Genomic DNA, 15,963 nt, shown 5'->3' with positions numbered 1-15,963 from the left:
CTCAGGACCAGCTCATGACCAACTAAGGACCACCTCAAACCAGCTGCCAAAATCTTTATTTGCTAAAAAAATGAACAATACTACAAAAATTGCACTAAAATCATTTATTGATGTGGCAATCTGACAGTGCATATTTCCAAAAGAGCCTTTAAAGCATATCCACTCTTCACAGAAACACTAGAAGGTGGTTTACATGTGGATACATGCAGCATGCCTGAGAATACTATAGTAAACCAGGCAACGCTCCCTTATGCACTACTGATGCTCACCTTTATATTACAGGTTCAGTAGCAGAGCAGTGCCACATTGCAAGGTGAGCATAAGACAAATCCTGCCTTTTTTGCAGTACTTTGGCAAGACATTGGTATTACTTCAACATTACAAGACTGACACCAATGTGTAGACCTGAGGAAATAAGACAGGTGACTGTGGCCAGCCAACCACCTGCTAATTCCATACATGATGTAAACTTATTCTGTTGCTACAAAACATTCAAATTATTATTCCTAATACAGGGTTTCATCACCAAGTCATGCATCATTTTTTAAAAGACAATTTAAGAGAACATATTTTGAGAAAAAAAATCTCTCAGAATAGTTCTAGTTAGTAAACATACACACACACACACAGCTTCCAAATATAGAAATAGAAAAAGATTCGTACGTACTGTAAAAACTGAACTGAACATTATAAGTACACTGTAAGCTGTTAGAGGCAGTACATAAACATTACAAATGGTACAATACTGCCCTTCTTCCAAAAACCCGTCAACAAGCTGATGTGAAGCTGGGTCACTGGAATAATTCACAGCTTTGGAAAAATCAAATGAGAGAGGCTTAGATTGTTTGGACGCATACAAAAATGACTGAAAACTCCATAGCTTGTGATTTGAAATAGACTGCTTAACTCTAGTCACAAAAAGCATACCCAAAACAAGAAAACAATAACAAAGTTATACCAAATTCTGTTTTGGTTATCAGGCACTGTAGTGGTCACACACACCAGGATTCTGGACACAATCACAGCTTTAGTCAGAGTCAGAGTCAGAGTCATCATCTGTGAGGAAGAAGAATGTGTTATTCTGGAAGAAAGAGTCTCTGAATAGCAACAGGAAAGGGAAAAATGAGATGGGGATTTCCCAGTGAAAATGATGTGCCATGGAAGTTTAATGCATGTGACTATGCTAGAACAGAAAATTGCTAAAACAGTTTGCTTGTAGCTAGAGTTAATTCATCCATTTAAAGGTGCTGTATGTAAGTTTATGACTCTACTAAAGCATAAAAATACCATAATATGTTTGGAGATATTTAAGAAACATGCAAAGTTAACATACTTGTTTATCTGAAAAACAATGCTACAGTCAGTTATTCTCCTTTGAAAATGTGTGTTCCGAGCCAAGACGTAGGTCTTTGTTTTGGTTTGTGAAACCCGCCCACTGACAGTTTACCCAATTGTATTTTGGCACCCCGGGTTGCCAGTTGGTGGAAAACACAGCATATTTCATTTTATTCATTGTCAGTTGCGCTTGTTCCTGTTGGTGTTGTCAATCTGGCAACCTGCATGTGTGTCAAGTCTGAGGAGGAGGGGCCGGGTAAAAAAAACCCTCTTCAATATTTTGAATTTGGACTGCAATACCTGGTTCAACCACTCGGTCTCAATCCTACATACAGCACCTTTAAACGATACTGCAGGAATTCAGTCTGCCTGGTCACTTACAGCGACTAGAAGAAAAGCTATACTGTAGATGACTAAACCACATCACCTTTCACTTCCTATGTCTAGTCTCACTAATAGTTCTGCTGCTTTAGTTTGATGTGCAAAGCTTCATGCAAATACCTCATTTGTCAATATAAATGTCTTTACTGTCATGTTTGATCAATTTAATGCATGCTAGCTAAAAAAAAAAAAAACCTGAATGGTAGTGTAAATAAGAAGCCAGTATTACTGATACCTTGTGTGTTTGGTGGTTCCGCACTGGAATCACCTCCCTTGAGGAAGTTAGCCAGTTCATTGAAGATGAAATAAAAGTCCAGGGCGAAGAATATTGTGGTAATAAAGCCAAATAACTAAGAAGTGAAAGAGAAAGAAAAACAGACACATGAAACCAAGTGCAAACACCACAGAAGTCACATGTTGTATAACTGTAAATCAAAAATAAACAGTGCTGACTGAACTGATGTGAGCCTACCCCAGCAGCCTTTGAGGCTCCATCCACATATTTTGACACAGATATTATAGAGATGATGAAAAAGATGATGGATGCACTGACACAGCGCAGGAAGTCCGATGAAACAACAGGCATGGTGAAGGAAAGAACTGGTATTCATGAAATAATGTTATAATCTAATGCTCTATTAAGTTCAAGCACAGTAATTTTGTAGGTCGGTAAACTTACCATGAGGGGCCAGTAAAAGCCCTTAAATCTCTCATTGAACTTTGTAGAATAAGCAAACAGCAAGAAGAGGGCAGCCAAGAACTCTATCAAGGGAGCTGTGACGAAGGAAGCTGCTGCTGAAGCAGCAAAGCACACAAAGCTGATGAACGACATCACCTGAGAGGACAGAAAGCATGAGGATCCATTTTTATTTAATTATTGTTCGTTTACATTTGTGACAGGGTGAGTGCACTAGACGTTTTAAAGACAAAAACTCACAGTTAATCAATAAAGCCGAAATTAATGTTTTGACAGCATATTAGAAAGATAAGTCTGAAAAGAGACTGATCAGTCTGCCTTAACAGAACGCAACATCATATTGTACAGTACAGTATGTACTAATACACCACATCAAAGACCTCTGGCAAGTCTGGGGAAGTCGTGGCCTAATGGTTAGAGAGTCGGACTCCCAATCGAAGGGTTGTGAGTTCGAGTCTCGGGCCGGCAGGAATTGTGGGTGGGGGGAGTGCATGTACAGTTCTCTCTCCACCTTCAATACCACGACTTAGGTGCCCTTGAGCAAGGCATCGAACCCCCAACTGCTCCCCGGGCGCCGCAGCATAAAATGGCTGCCCACTGCTCCGGGTGTGTGTTCACAGTGTGTGTGTGTGTTCACTGCTCTGTGTGTGTGTGCACTTCGGATGGGTTAAATGCAGAGCACTAATTCTGAGTATGGGTCACCATACTTGGCTGAATGTCACGTCACTTTCACTTTCACTTTCACATGGGACCACACACATGCTCACAAACACACGTGATGAACTCCTAATGACCATTCACACCAAGAACCGTAGAATAACTATATTAGCGGCTACCAAAGGATGTTCTGTTTATGAACAGAACATACGCAACAGTTATGGCTTCTGCCGCTTTAAATACTCAAGCGCTAGGCCTACAGGTAGAATCTGATTGGCTGTCAATGTTTTTATCGATTAGAAGCTGGAAAAAAAAGTTCTGAAAGTGCTACTATTATCATAAAGGTTGTGGTGTGGACCACTATTCTCATAGAATTAGAATGATTATTAAAACTTTATAGTTATTATTTAGTCCTTGATGTGAACATAGCTTATTAAAATTAGATGACACAATACTGTAATTATTATGTCCTGTATACAAGCAGACTAAGCCTTATACATCAACTTCAATTGTACAGCCTGAGAAGTTTGAATTATTTTATATAACATAAACAATTAAATTGTAAGTGCACATCTTCTGTACAGCATTTCCAAAAAACACAAGTGAAGAAGAAGAAACAACAGATACTAACACATATAATCTAACACGATCATCTGACATGAAACAGCATCAAAACTGTAACGTTATGGAATAAAATGTTGACCGATGAAGAGGTAATAATAACAGTCAAGCTTTGGGGTGTTGATCGACTTTGGGGTGTTGACATCTACGTTCTGATTATCATTCTGAATCCAATTCATAGTCTTTTTTCAGCTTTTTGTTCAAAATGTTATTTCTTTATTTTTTATGAAACTTACCCACATTAAAGTGTTTAAAAAGAGAATACATGAAGCTAGAATAAAATGATTTTGTTTAGAAGCAGATACCCTGTTCTTTCTTTGGATGTTTTGTATGTTCAGATATTCATAATACAAAATATATACAAATTAAAACCTAAATAGGGACATAGTAGTATACTTAAAGTATGATGTAAAGTTCACTTAAAGAAAACTTTTGAGTATACTTGCAGTATAAAACTACTAAACTACTAGTTTACTGAGACTATAAGTGTACAAAGTATTTAATTAGTAAACTATCAGTATACCTATAAGTTCACTTTTAGTATAATTGCACTACAAACTACAAACATAGAGGCAAACTAGTTGTGTACTCAAAGTTTGCTACTGTTATACTTAAAGTATACTTTTATATACTAGAAAGTGGGCCAATTTAGTCCCAAGGAGTATTGAAACAGTACACTTACAAGTATACTACTAGAACACTGATATCTGTGTACTTGCTACATCAAGTATACTTAAAATATACTTGAACTTTACTTATATATATACTTAATATATATAGTATACTTAATAAAATGAACTTGGAAGTATACTACTTTTTGGTGAGGGTGTGTATGAGTGGGCTTGTTTTGCTATAGTTCTGATGACCAACTGTCCCCACAAGGATAGTAAAACCTGACATTTTTGACTTTGTGAAGACATTTGGCTGGTCCTAACAAGGGAAATTAATTATTTAAAATACTAAATGAAGTTTATCTTAAAATGTAAAAATTCTGTGAGGGTTTAGGGTGAGGGGATCGAAAATATTGTTGGGTCAGTATAAAACAATAGAAGTCTATGAAAGTCCTCACAAGTATAGTAAAACAAACGTGTGTGTGTGTGTGTGTGTGTGTGTGTGTGTGTGTGTGTGAGAGAGAGAGAGAGAGAGAGAGAGAGAGAGAGAGAGAAACATGAGGGGCGTTTTGTGTCCTCTATAAGAAAGCCACAACTTGCCTTGATTAAAAAAAAGAAAAAAAAAGCCTCCTTCAGATGAATGAGGAAAGTTCTATAGCCTATACTGTACAAAACGCATGTACTTATTCATTTAACAAAGAAGCAGAAACTTTTCAGAACAAAATATAATAAATGAATAACCATTGAAAAGATCGATAAAAAATAAAATAAATAAATAAATAAAATCAGAAGAATAAATGCCATGATTTACGTCGCACTTCTGTGGCTGCATGCAGATGCCTCCAGCACAGGGGAAACAAAAAACAAACAACAAAACATCCTCGCAGCAGATAACATTTAGAAGATATGCCATGCCTCAAAACAACGACTTATACGCTATCATGGACGAACTTAACATGATTAAAGTCGAAAAGCATACCACTTCACCGAGCAGCAGTAGTCCTTTTCGGGAGGTGATGAATTCTTTACTCGGGAGAAGAGATTGAATTATGCTCTGTCGTGATCGGTTATTCTCCGGAGCCTCGATGTCCCCCATGATCCCGCCGATGAAACTCCTTCCCGAATCAAGTTCGCAGAGATGCTTCTACTCTCCGCTATGAGACAGCTACTGTTCGCAGATCGGCATTACTGTCCACGGAGTGGAAACGGAAATAATGACAGTGCGGAAACGAAGCACACAAAAAAGCAACATCTGCATTCCCGAAATCTGGAGACTGTTAATAAGTGAAGAAAGAATGTGGGCGATACATCTCTCACAGGACGAAGAGTCTGCTGTAAAGATAGCTATTCGTGCAACAACTGCACAACTTCCATCTGCACGACTGAGATTTAATCTTGTGGGTTTGGGGTCTGTCAGACTTCAAGCCCCTTTTAATCATTCAAAATCGTTTTTGAAACTTCTTAACTTTAGCTAACGTCACGTGCTGTTCATAAAAACAGAAAACGCTTTCAGAATGTTTTGAAAAGTCTACAATAAAATAATAATAATAATAATAATAATAATAATAGTCATGCATAAGTCATGAATGCACTGAATGTAATTTTTTATTTTTATTTTTTGTAATATATTTAGTAATTTCTACAACATTCAAATTGTGTTCATAGGCTACTGAACATGGTTTGAATGCATTGTTCATGCTTTGGTCAAATCAACCTCAAATTAGCATCATAACTTTGGATAACAACAATCTTTCCGACAAAGTGCATTTTTACTTTGAGAACAAGAAAATACAATCATCATTGTTAATGTTATTGAGACAATAACAACATGATGCTCAGTTTATGGAGGAATTTATTTTGAGTGGTGATGATTTGTGGATAGGTTTCATCATTTTACACACTTATATGTATTAGAGCAACATGCATTCCCACAGGCTGTTCTGCAGACTGTAATCTGAAGACCGTTAAATGAACAGAGAATGTGGACGAACTCTCACAGGACAGGACAGGACATTATTAATAATAATAATAATGAATACATTATAACTATATAAGTATTTTACAATCTTATTTTGCTTATACGAAATAGGTCTGCTCACAAAACGAGAGAGCTGGTCCTGCAAAGCTTTAATCTGCCCCTGTTTGGGCCTCTGCGGTGGTTCTTGGCTTGTTGAATGTGATTTTTTTGTAAAGGATATAGCCATCCAAGGACCACAAGGCTGCAGCCACAAAGCCCACGATCTGTCAACCAAAAAACTCCATAGTGAGAAACATGTTGCGTCATAATGTTTTGGGTCATTCACAGTGAGTATTCACATAGGTTTGAAAAAGAATGAATGATTTAAGGCCTGCAAAGTGCTTAAAAAGATAAAGATAGAGTTCCAGGAACTGAGGAAGTGTACATTCTCACCCCGCCGCCCAAAGTGCCCTTCACTGTGTATGTGGAAACTGCTACCAGGCTAAGAATACACATCAGTGCAGCTGCAAAGAACGAGTTGAACACATCCTGTGAGAGCATAAGGTCATTACCAACGGTTCTGTTTGCAAAGCTGCAGTTGCAGGTATTGGTGATACAAAGTTCTCTGAGAAATAACAATGCAGCAAAATATTTGCATTCATTCAATCAAGCGCACTGGATTTATGCTCTTACAATAAGAGGCCAGAAGAAGAGAGTGAACATCTTGTTGAGTTTCAGTAGGTAGAGCAGAAGAAAACCAAGTGTGATTAAAAACTCCATGCATGTTGCTGCAATGTAGACCGGCCTAGATGCCACTGCATAACACACGAAAGCCACAAAAACACACACCTGAAAATAAACATAGAGATTATTTAAGGACTTTTAGTAAGATGACTAGATGTTACTTGACTGAAATGTGTAATGTGATTTTAGTTAACAGGCCTACATTGTTTCCCATTTTAACAATGTATCAAGCCTATGCCAGTACTATTTAAAGAAGTGATTGCGAGTTGTTGAGCATTTGTCCTTTCCAAAAAGTATCACAAATAACAAAACTATCATGTTAAATTTGTAAAGATGTCTCACCATTTCTGATATTTTCAGTACACCTTTTGTGGACTTCAACAAGGCCAAATCAACTTCCATTTTGGCATTAATATGATCTCTGTGCATATGTTTTATGTCGATGAGTAGTTCTCATAACACAGCTTGTCAATCTTGGCACATTACTTCCTGAGCGAGTGTTTCCTCTTAGACTCAGGAAATGACTAAATACCTTTTTTTTTGTGAACCGTTTTCAGCGTTTTTCACCGTGTTTCAGCAGGTAATCTGATTCAGTTGATGATAACCTATGGTAACCTATACATTCAGACATTCAGATTTGTTAAGAATCTGGGGGTAATATTTCTGCATGCATTGACAATTTTGTAAAGTGCAAATCATAAAGTGATAAACAGTAAAGTACTGTATGTAGCATAGCTATGCATATTGTACAATAGTTGGTCTATGATCTGGAGAGCACTGTGATTATGGCTGATCACGGCCAATGAGATCTATATACATCTTGAACTAGTCATGCCAATCAAAATAAAAGCTATTGTATTGTTTTAACTCTTTCATTAATAGATCACACAATATTTTAGAGACGACGCAATCTATTCTATTGAGTAAACAAACGATATGAAGCAAACGCACTGCTTGGTTTTGCCGAGCCATTTTTTTAATTTGCTCATTCAAATTAGTTTTGTCATTTGGAGGTTGCATCGTGTTTCGATGAGCAACAAATAAGTTAAGTTCAAACAGGTCAACTGCCTGTATACGCGTTGTAGACATGAGTGTCAGACTCCCTTGTTATTGCAATATATCAACTTTAAAATCGATATAAATTTCACACACTATAATTGATCAATAGCCTATTAGCTGCAATAATTAATAATATTTCTCTATACATTTCTGCGTGATAATAATAATAATAATAATAATAATAATAATAATAATAATGCAGGCTTATTGTACAAATAATATTGTACATTTTATGAATATTTTAGTGACGATTTAAAAATGGTGACTTTTATTTTGACATGCTGTGGTCGCTCGTTAGTGTTGCAAGTAACACTGCAAGCTCTGCGCATCATGAGTTCATATCACACTTGTATATTTGTATCTGTGACTACTAGACGTCGTTGAAACAAGCGAGATGATTGTTGGCTTCTTTTGTCGTGTTGTTTTACCTCTGTATTCACACAAATATCCGTCAACACATGTACTTGTCCGACAGACGCCTGCACTGGGAAAGCATTTAAGCGGCCGCTCGCGGAGCAGCACATCTGTCAATCACCGTAAGTCCTGCGCCAGCTTCCGGGCTACGCAATATAACAGCGACCACAGCTCCCACTCTTATTTATATATATATATTTATAATATTTCTAGTTCGGTTCGTATTTTCTTGATATCTTCCCTAACCGAGTTCTATCATGCTTTCTCAGCTTTGCATTAACAGTACTGCCATGAGCTTCAGCTTGTTGGCTTGAGCATCCCAGATCCTTTGACTGTTGCCATAGAGATTTGCCGCTGAATCCGAGAAAGGTTTCATTATGTTGTCTTCTTCTCAAGGGAAACTGGTCAGAAACGGCGAGGGGAAGAAATCAGTGGTAAGTTGCACACTACAGCATGCATCTGGATGAATAGATCCTCTTCTGAAAGAGGGTTAATCTTAATCCACGGCTGAAGAATACAGTCAGTGAACACAATACTGCTAAATATGATTATGGGTTGTTGTTTTGAAATTGGCGTTCGCTTTTGTTCAGATTTGGTTGGAGGGAAATATTGCAAGTGGAAAGACAACATGTCTGGAATACTTCAGCAAAACCAGTGACATTGAGGTAAAATCTGCGATGAATAATATTTCTTACAGTTTCTGAAATCTCTCTGCTCTTGTTATTCCTTTATTTAATATCCATCTAAAATGTGTCTTGTGTTGTAGGTGCTAACAGAGCCTGTGTCTAAGTGGAGAAATGTACAAGGATGCAATCCATTGGTAGGGATCACGTGGCACTTCATTATGGATTTAATGAGCTTTTTCTTTCTGATCCATCGAGTTGCAAACATATTTGATTATCTTATACATGTATTTACTCTGCCACAGGGACTGATGTACCAGGACCCATCTAGATGGGGACTCACTCTTCAGACCTATGTCCAGCTGACGATGCTGGATCGGCATGTCTTACCAATGGCATGTACAAGTCCTTTTTCACATCCCTGTAGTCAGTTTTGTTCAGTTGCTTTACATGTATCTGTTTTTGTTCTGCAATACAGAAATTGGCCTCTGCTTTCATAGGAAATGCAATGCGAATCATGACTGCAATAATCTGTTTTTTCTTTTTCTTTCTGTCGCCACAGTCAGCACCAATCAGAATGATGGAGAGATCTATTTACAGTGCAAAGTACATTTTTGTGGAAAATCTTTACAAAAGGTAAATTTCCTTATAAAGCTGAAAGAGCTTTACCTGCACAGTATTGGCCAAAAAAATGGCTAACAATTAATTTAGGTGTCCTTCTTACACGCTACATGTACTTAGTATAGTAATAACAGTAAATCATGCAACTAATCCTAAACCAAACCCTATCCCTATAGTAAGTACATGGTAAGTGATATTGCTTAGTACTGTTTCATTACACTATATCAAATACACCTTCAAATAAAGTGTAACCACAAAATGTACTGATCAATAAACGTGTACTAATGTTATTATTTTATTTGGTTGACAGTGGAAAGATGCCGGAGGTGGACTTTGCTGTTTTAAGTGAATGGTTTGAGTGGATCGTAAAGAATATTGCTATTCCTGTGGACCTTATTGGTATGGCAAATATATCTGTATTGCATTGCAACACCACATGTTGCGCTTTAGATGTGGATAACTGAAGTTTTGTAATAAATGTCTTAGTGTAGCCTGACTAAAACATTTTTTGCATGTTTTTATACAGTTTACCTGCAGACGTCTCCACAGACTTGCTACGAAAGACTAAAGCAGAGGTGCAGAGAGGAAGAGAAGGTTATTCCCTTGGTGAGCTGTTGTTGAGATATAAGTGAACCGCTGTGCATGCAAAACTGAACTGAAACAACCAAAAATAGATTCTGTGACTCTGCCGTCAATGCCGAAAGAGCAAATGGCGACCACATTTTAAAGGGGTCATGAATTGAGAAATCAACTTTTACTTGAGCGTTTTGATATATAAGAGATCATCGTACTTAAAAACGTTTCAGAACTGAAAACGTCCTTGTTACTGAAATAAAAGCTTTTATTGATACCAAGCCCAGCGAACGCCAGATCCTGGAATGCACCAAGAGTTTCCTGAGCCGGCCTCAAAACCAGGGTAGAAAATAGCCTATTATTTATTGATTTTTATGTTTTTGAATGTAAAAACCATGTGAACGTCATAAGTGGACCTCAGACAGTATAAAATAATAAAAAAGCCAGTTCATGACCCCTTTAAGTTTAAAGTTTTGGTTCTAGCTCAGAGATGACTTTTACTTTTAATGGTATCAGAAGGCTAGATTACAAACATTACATATTTTTATCATATATTCTGAAAGTGGTTGCACTTTCGCTGATGTTTACTCTTTAGGAATACATAGAATCAATCCATAACCTCTATGAGGACTGGCTCATTCATCACAAGTCGTTTGAGGTTCCTGCTCCAGTTCTGGTGAGTTTCTGCCAAAAGTCATTGGTTAAAAAGCCTTATTGCATCATATGATATATATTGTGACATAATGTGTGATCACTTGTTGATGAGCTGAACTCTATCTTGGAGTAATTTGTGTTTTCACTTTGGTGGGCAGGTAATGCCAGCAGATCATGACCTTAAGAAGATGCTGCATCAGTTTGAGGAGAACAGAGAGAAGATACTAATGGCAAATTGCTGAGTTTAAGATCTGAGACAATGACGAACATATCAATCCATTCATGCGTCTTCAGCTCTCATTGAGACAGATGAAGCAAGCATTTTTTTTTTTACTTGAAACTGGATTTACAAACATTCCTCCTGCAATGGACAGTTGATTTTTTTTTTTTTTATAGTAGGAATTGTAAATTAGTTCATATTATATGGTGTTTTATTTCAATCCTGCCTTTTATGATTATTATTTTGCATTTGCAATCTTTGCAAACTCGGTTTAGGCACTTAACAGGAGACACAGTCTTTACTTTTAGTCTTGTTTATGGAAGCATTCCCTATTACCTAAAACTGCTGCACTTGGAAACATTTCCAGTGGCTATTTTGTTATGTCAGTAGACGTTTTAAATTCTAAATGGCAATTCCAAAGCGTGCAAATATACTGTATGTGATTTAGTCCTGCATTTTACAGTGAAATCATCATGAATTCAGTTCATCCTGCTGCTTGCATACAGTGTCACTAACAAATACAGACACTGTGGTTAGTTTACGTTACTGAAGGTGTTATTGTGACCAATGTAATTTATACTGCATAAGGCACTGTTTTAAATAAACTGGAAAAAAATGATTGGAAAATACTGATTTTATTACATTGTAATTTACCGTCACATAATTTCATGATGTGCTCCACTGTTGCCTCAGTAGCACTTTAAGATCAATACAAAAATTGTTTGCACCTTATTACTTTAAATAACAGCTAATATAATATAGATGCACCAGGGGCTTCATTTATAAAATTTTGCACAGAAACCATTGATCTAAGATCATTTCTCAAATGTGCATGTGATTCAGAGAAACAAATGTGTGTGTAAGCCTCTCTTCCAGATGTGAATCTGTAAATCACAAATGATCTTGAAATTGTGCACAGCTGAATTGTTTCAAATATCTGTCTTGTAAACACGCCTTATCAATGTCATTATCCTTTACTTGTGAATGACAAGCGAAATTTTTTTTTTTTTTTCCAAATACCAATTCTGCTACAAGAAAAAAAAAAGTGTGCACACATGCTTAGAACCTGACATGGCACTAAGCACTTTACAATGCCAAAGACCGTTTTTACAAATCTTAATGTTGGCATGAATTTTAACTTACACTCTAGGAATAAATCTGTGCATTTTATAAATGAAGCCCTGAACACCATTTTTAACACTTATATTACCCCACATTAATCCAAGGATAGACATCCCAGCAGAGCAAACGTTCCATTAAGAAACCAAAGTGCACATTTATTTGTCTCTACATTTAGTAAGGCACAGTAGGCCTACTTTGAAAATCAAGCTCTAATAATCATTTCAACCCAAACAGGTTCATGATAATTATAGCAGCAAGAAATGTTTCTTCATTTCAAAAAGCTATGATAGAAGTTAAAGACAAAGCGGACAGCTGTTCTTCCTATAAACTGTAAAATACTAAAGCTAATCCAAAATCAGAGCTTCATTAACAAGAAACTCCCAATCAGTGAAAATGCTTTGCACATCATGACTAGCACAAAGCCATTTTTAGTTCACTGCCACATTCTAGAACACTTTAAAATCTCTGCCATTGATAAGGAAAAACAGGACTGTCTCTAAATAACCACGTATGTTTGGACTAGGTCGTCTTCTGGTTGCTGAGGTGTGGGACTCTTGTGCCCGTTTGAGCCCTCATTGTGGTCAGTTGGCGGTCCGAACGCTGGTGGACAGGCACTTAGTCCACTAGGGATGTAGATTGACTGAGGAGGCTCTTTAATGAGGCTGTCCTGTGCAAAAATGCCATCAGATGCAACACAGCTCCCACAACCTGTGATGTTGCTCATGCCATCTGGGGATTTTGTGGGTGGAGCCGTGAAGACGTCATTGGGTTCACTGCATGGCTGGGCCTGTGCGGTCTCCTCTATGGGGTATTTGAGAGCTTCATCTGCACTGAGTTCCTTGTGCATTTTCCCCATTTGCTCAGTGAGCTCAGCCAGGCAGTCTTCTGATGAGCCTTCACGGCTGCGACCTTGCAGCAGCTTCCCGACTTGAAGAACTAACGGTTTGTCATCTGAGGGCTGGGCTTCTGCAAGAGCATTTGGGATGTGTAGTTTTCTATGGCCTGGGGTGGTGTCAGTGTGTATGGCTATAGACTGGGGGCCGCTCATGTCAGTACTGGCCTCGGGGAACAGGCCCGCATTGTGGCCCCTGGATCCAGCCCACTCCTTGGCTTTGAGAGGCTGCATAGATCTTTGAGACTTTCGGAAAATGGGCTTTTGTCGGATGGCCAGGTCTGGGTAGTTCTTCTGCATCTCTAAGATAGACTTGTCGTCAGTCATAAATGAGTTGGACGGTCTTTCAACATCAGAGATAGAAGCATCTTGAGACTTGTCGACTCCCTGATCATGAGGGTTATGACTTTTAAGTGACTCCTGTTGCTGCTCTTCCCCTGGGTTTACCAGTGAGCCACCTCCAACATCCCCATCATCCTTAAAAACATCCTCATCTAGATGACAGATGTTGCTGATAGGTTCGGAAGCTTCTTCCCCAGCAACGGAGGTCAGAGGAGCAGCTCTTGTTTGGATGATCTCCAGACATTCTACATGTGATCTCTGGTTCATGAGCTCCAGAAGATACTCACACTCTAACCTGACAAGGAAGAGTTCGAATCCCATACTCTTGGCCTTGTCGGGGTCAAAATTGTCTGACAGTCTAAACTCAGTGTCTGTTTCCATGCAGTATCCAATAATCTGAAGAATACTTCTGGCAAAAGGTAATACTGGCTTGATGTAATAGACAAAGTGGCCTGTAAATGTCTGAGAGAACAGGGGAATAAAACAGTCCTGATTAATTGTATATTATATTGTATATTTAATTATTTTTTTCACTTCTAAAATAATTAAACCTTGTAGCCTGATGTGGTAAATTACTGTACTGCAACCAATTACTGTATTATAGCCTTCAAGTTCTGCTGAGATTGACAGTGTGTACACCACTCAAAGAATCTTTGCAAAAGTATATAAATTCATACTTCTGTGTTAAATATGGTTTTGAGGGCAACAGTATTTGCGGTCTGTCAGACCTCAAACAGAACTTAAGAATTAAAGGAAGTCAGCAAGAGCTGCCTTGCTAAAAGAAATCTTAAAGCAGCCTAAAATGGTGTGCTGGTTTTAACTGATCTAGTTTGCCATCCAGCCTGGCTAAGATGTCTTCAGATGGCCTTGATGTCAAATCTGGTCTAAACAATTGATAATTACTCAAAATCCTTCTAAAACCAGAAAAGAGATGAGCCTGAACAGGCTAGGAGACCAGTGAAAATCAGAAAACCATGTAGGGCTGGTTTACATTTTTTTTTAATCATAATCAGCTGTCAGAAAAAGAAGAAGAAAAAAAAATATCAAAAGTCGTTATGTATTCACACTTTGGTGTTAAAAATTATTTTGTGGTCATCAAAAAAGTGCTTGGGGTCTATCAGACCTCAAACAGAACATGAAAATGAAAGGAAGTCAGTGCCAGTTAACCAGCCTCAAATAGTTTGCTGGTTTTACTTGGCCTTCCAGCGTGGCTAAGCTGTCTTGCTGATAGTCTAACTGGTCTGACAAATCTGAAAAGTACCCCAAACCCTTCTAAAACCATAACAGACCAGTCTGATCAGCCTAAGAGACCAGATGAGAACAGCAAACCATCTGAGACCGGTTTAACTTCTTATAATCAGCTGGGAGAGTAGAGAGGACAGACCTATCACTAGCGGCTTTCATTTACCTTCAATGTTTTAATCTCTTTCTTCCACGGAAACAAAAACAGGTTGACACAGAACATCTCCAGTAACTCGACGGCTTTTTTAAAGTCGTGGACTCGTCTGTGGCAGTCTCTGTACTGCGCGCACTCACACAGAGTCTCATAGAAGTCCGGCGCGTCGCGTCTCTTCCGCGACTCTTCCCCCGGTAACAGCAGCACGCGCCTGGCTTCATCTGTCACCTGTGCCTCCGAGCACACTTTCAAGTCGCCTTCACGACAAACCCTGTCGTAGTACTGTAGATACTTAACGAACACATCTTTTCGCGAAACGGGCGTTTGGTCTTCGACGCTGTTTGTCATGATTGTGACAGAAAGTGATCAAGCTGATCAGCTCCCGTTGAGGAAGCGAAAGTACACAGTATGCAAATGAGAAGGGACGATGATGAATATGCAGGTATCGCAAACGACGCAAATACGGAAGAACCTCAAATACACGTTGTCTTTTTGTAGTTTAATAATAATTGAGCAGGATTACAGTAATGAAAGTCTTCCATTTCCATGCATGCCCCTGACCGGTAAGCTGTCCTTGTAGGCATCAGCGACGTAATAGCGATCTCGTTATCATTCATCTCAGCCTTAACAGACACCTGAAATAACTACACATAGTGCACTTGATTATAACATGGGGTATTTGTCCATGATTTGTCCGAGAAACGATCGCTGGTATACCTACATGTCACCATTGTTATTCTGCCTTCGAATGCGGGAAGCACTGACATCTAGTGCAAAATACAAGTACTTCTCATGACTTTTGTGTAAAAGATGTCCAGAAGATGGCGACGTAATCACAGAATTGACGCTCGTGCACGTCAAACACGTTTTTGAGTGATGACAGAAAGGAAAATACCTGGGGCCAGTTGCATCAGCATGGCCACTGTGTTAAGACGGTGTTAAGAACTAGTTTGATCACCATGCAGTTAGCCAAGAGATATCCAGTCTCACTTTTCTGATTAAAATTGGGTCAATCTTTATAGAAGAAAACAAATTATGGGTAAC

The 15,963-nt window shown here is 38.3% G+C and overlaps 4 protein-coding genes across 5 annotated transcripts; 1 reads left to right on the top strand and 3 right to left on the bottom strand.

The window, feature by feature from the left end:
- Window positions 1-89: 89 nt before the first annotated feature.
- Window positions 90-5,788, bottom strand: LOC109070126 (CKLF-like MARVEL transmembrane domain-containing protein 3). The gene is made up of 5 exons (XM_042760611.1): window positions 5,282-5,788; window positions 2,397-2,551; window positions 2,189-2,285; window positions 1,952-2,066; window positions 90-1,056 (listed from the first exon to the last, which is right to left on the bottom strand). The coding sequence occupies exons 1-5, from the start codon at window positions 5,396-5,398 to the stop codon at window positions 1,028-1,030; spliced, it is 513 nt and encodes a 170-aa protein (XP_042616545.1). The 5' UTR covers window positions 5,399-5,788; the 3' UTR covers window positions 90-1,027.
- A 349-nt stretch (window positions 5,789-6,137) lies between these two features.
- LOC109070127 (chemokine-like factor) lies at window positions 6,138-7,509 on the bottom strand. Its single transcript, XM_019086728.2, has 4 exons — window positions 7,346-7,509; window positions 6,953-7,108; window positions 6,713-6,808; window positions 6,138-6,543 (listed from the first exon to the last, which is right to left on the bottom strand). The coding sequence occupies exons 1-4, from the start codon at window positions 7,430-7,432 to the stop codon at window positions 6,430-6,432; spliced, it is 453 nt and encodes a 150-aa protein (XP_018942273.1). The 5' UTR covers window positions 7,433-7,509; the 3' UTR covers window positions 6,138-6,429.
- Window positions 7,510-8,335: 826 nt separating this feature from the next.
- Window positions 8,336-11,794, top strand: LOC109070125 (thymidine kinase 2, mitochondrial-like). Of its 2 annotated transcripts, none has more exons than XM_019086722.2 (10): window positions 8,336-8,598; window positions 8,873-8,910; window positions 9,067-9,141; window positions 9,243-9,296; window positions 9,405-9,494; window positions 9,662-9,735; window positions 10,031-10,119; window positions 10,247-10,326; window positions 10,889-10,969; window positions 11,106-11,794. In XM_019086722.2, exons 1-10 carry the CDS (start codon window positions 8,457-8,459, stop codon window positions 11,187-11,189), a joined length of 807 nt encoding a protein of 268 aa, XP_018942267.1. In that variant the 5' UTR covers window positions 8,336-8,456; the 3' UTR covers window positions 11,190-11,794. The 2 variants fall into 2 exon arrangements, with proteins under 2 accessions (XP_018942267.1, XP_018942270.1); XM_019086725.2 differs by having other exon boundaries at window positions 8,456-8,598; window positions 8,746-8,910.
- Window positions 11,784-15,689, bottom strand: LOC109070128. The gene is made up of 2 exons (XM_019086729.2): window positions 14,932-15,689; window positions 11,784-13,985 (listed from the first exon to the last, which is right to left on the bottom strand). The coding sequence occupies exons 1-2, from the start codon at window positions 15,265-15,267 to the stop codon at window positions 12,786-12,788; spliced, it is 1,536 nt and encodes a 511-aa protein (XP_018942274.1). The 5' UTR covers window positions 15,268-15,689; the 3' UTR covers window positions 11,784-12,785.
- Window positions 15,690-15,963: the final 274 nt, after the last annotated feature.

Source organism: Cyprinus carpio, chromosome A7 (genome assembly GCF_018340385.1).
Source record: "Cyprinus carpio isolate SPL01 chromosome A7, ASM1834038v1, whole genome shotgun sequence".
In the NCBI taxonomy this organism is placed as follows: Eukaryota; Metazoa; Chordata; class Actinopteri; order Cypriniformes; family Cyprinidae; genus Cyprinus; species Cyprinus carpio.
The sequence above is the reverse complement of the archived record's forward strand: the minus strand, read 5'-3'. Positions and strand labels throughout refer to the sequence as shown.

Coding starts and splice junctions, on each gene's coding strand:
- LOC109070126 (XM_042760611.1), bottom strand. CDS start 5,398: ATGGGGGACATCGAGGCTCCGGAGAATAACCGATCACGACAGAGCATA. Junction 2,552..5,281: donor TACTGCTGCTCGGTGAAGTG/GTATGCTTTTCG, acceptor CTGTCCTCTCAG/GTGATGTCGTTCATCAGCTT. Junction 2,067..2,188: donor GAGCCTCAAAGGCTGCTGGG/GTAGGCTCACAT, acceptor TTCACTTCTTAG/TTATTTGGCTTTATTACCAC.
- LOC109070125 (XM_019086722.2), top strand. CDS start 8,457: ATGATTGTTGGCTTCTTTTGTCGTGTTGTTTTACCTCTGTATTCACAC. Junction 9,142..9,242: donor GCAAAACCAGTGACATTGAG/GTAAAATCTGCG, acceptor CTTGTGTTGTAG/GTGCTAACAGAGCCTGTGTC. Junction 9,495..9,661: donor ATCGGCATGTCTTACCAATG/GCATGTACAAGT, acceptor CTGTCGCCACAG/TCAGCACCAATCAGAATGAT.
- LOC109070127 (XM_019086728.2), bottom strand. CDS start 7,432: ATGCACAGAGATCATATTAATGCCAAAATGGAAGTTGATTTGGCCTTG. Junction 6,809..6,952: donor TCTTCTTCTGGCCTCTTATT/GTAAGAGCATAA, acceptor ATGCTCTCACAG/GATGTGTTCAACTCGTTCTT. Junction 6,544..6,712: donor AGGGCACTTTGGGCGGCGGG/GTGAGAATGTAC, acceptor TTTGGTTGACAG/ATCGTGGGCTTTGTGGCTGC.
- LOC109070128 (XM_019086729.2), bottom strand. CDS start 15,267: ATGACAAACAGCGTCGAAGACCAAACGCCCGTTTCGCGAAAAGATGTG. Junction 13,986..14,931: donor AAGAGATTAAAACATTGAAG/GTAAATGAAAGC, acceptor CTGTTCTCTCAG/ACATTTACAGGCCACTTTGT.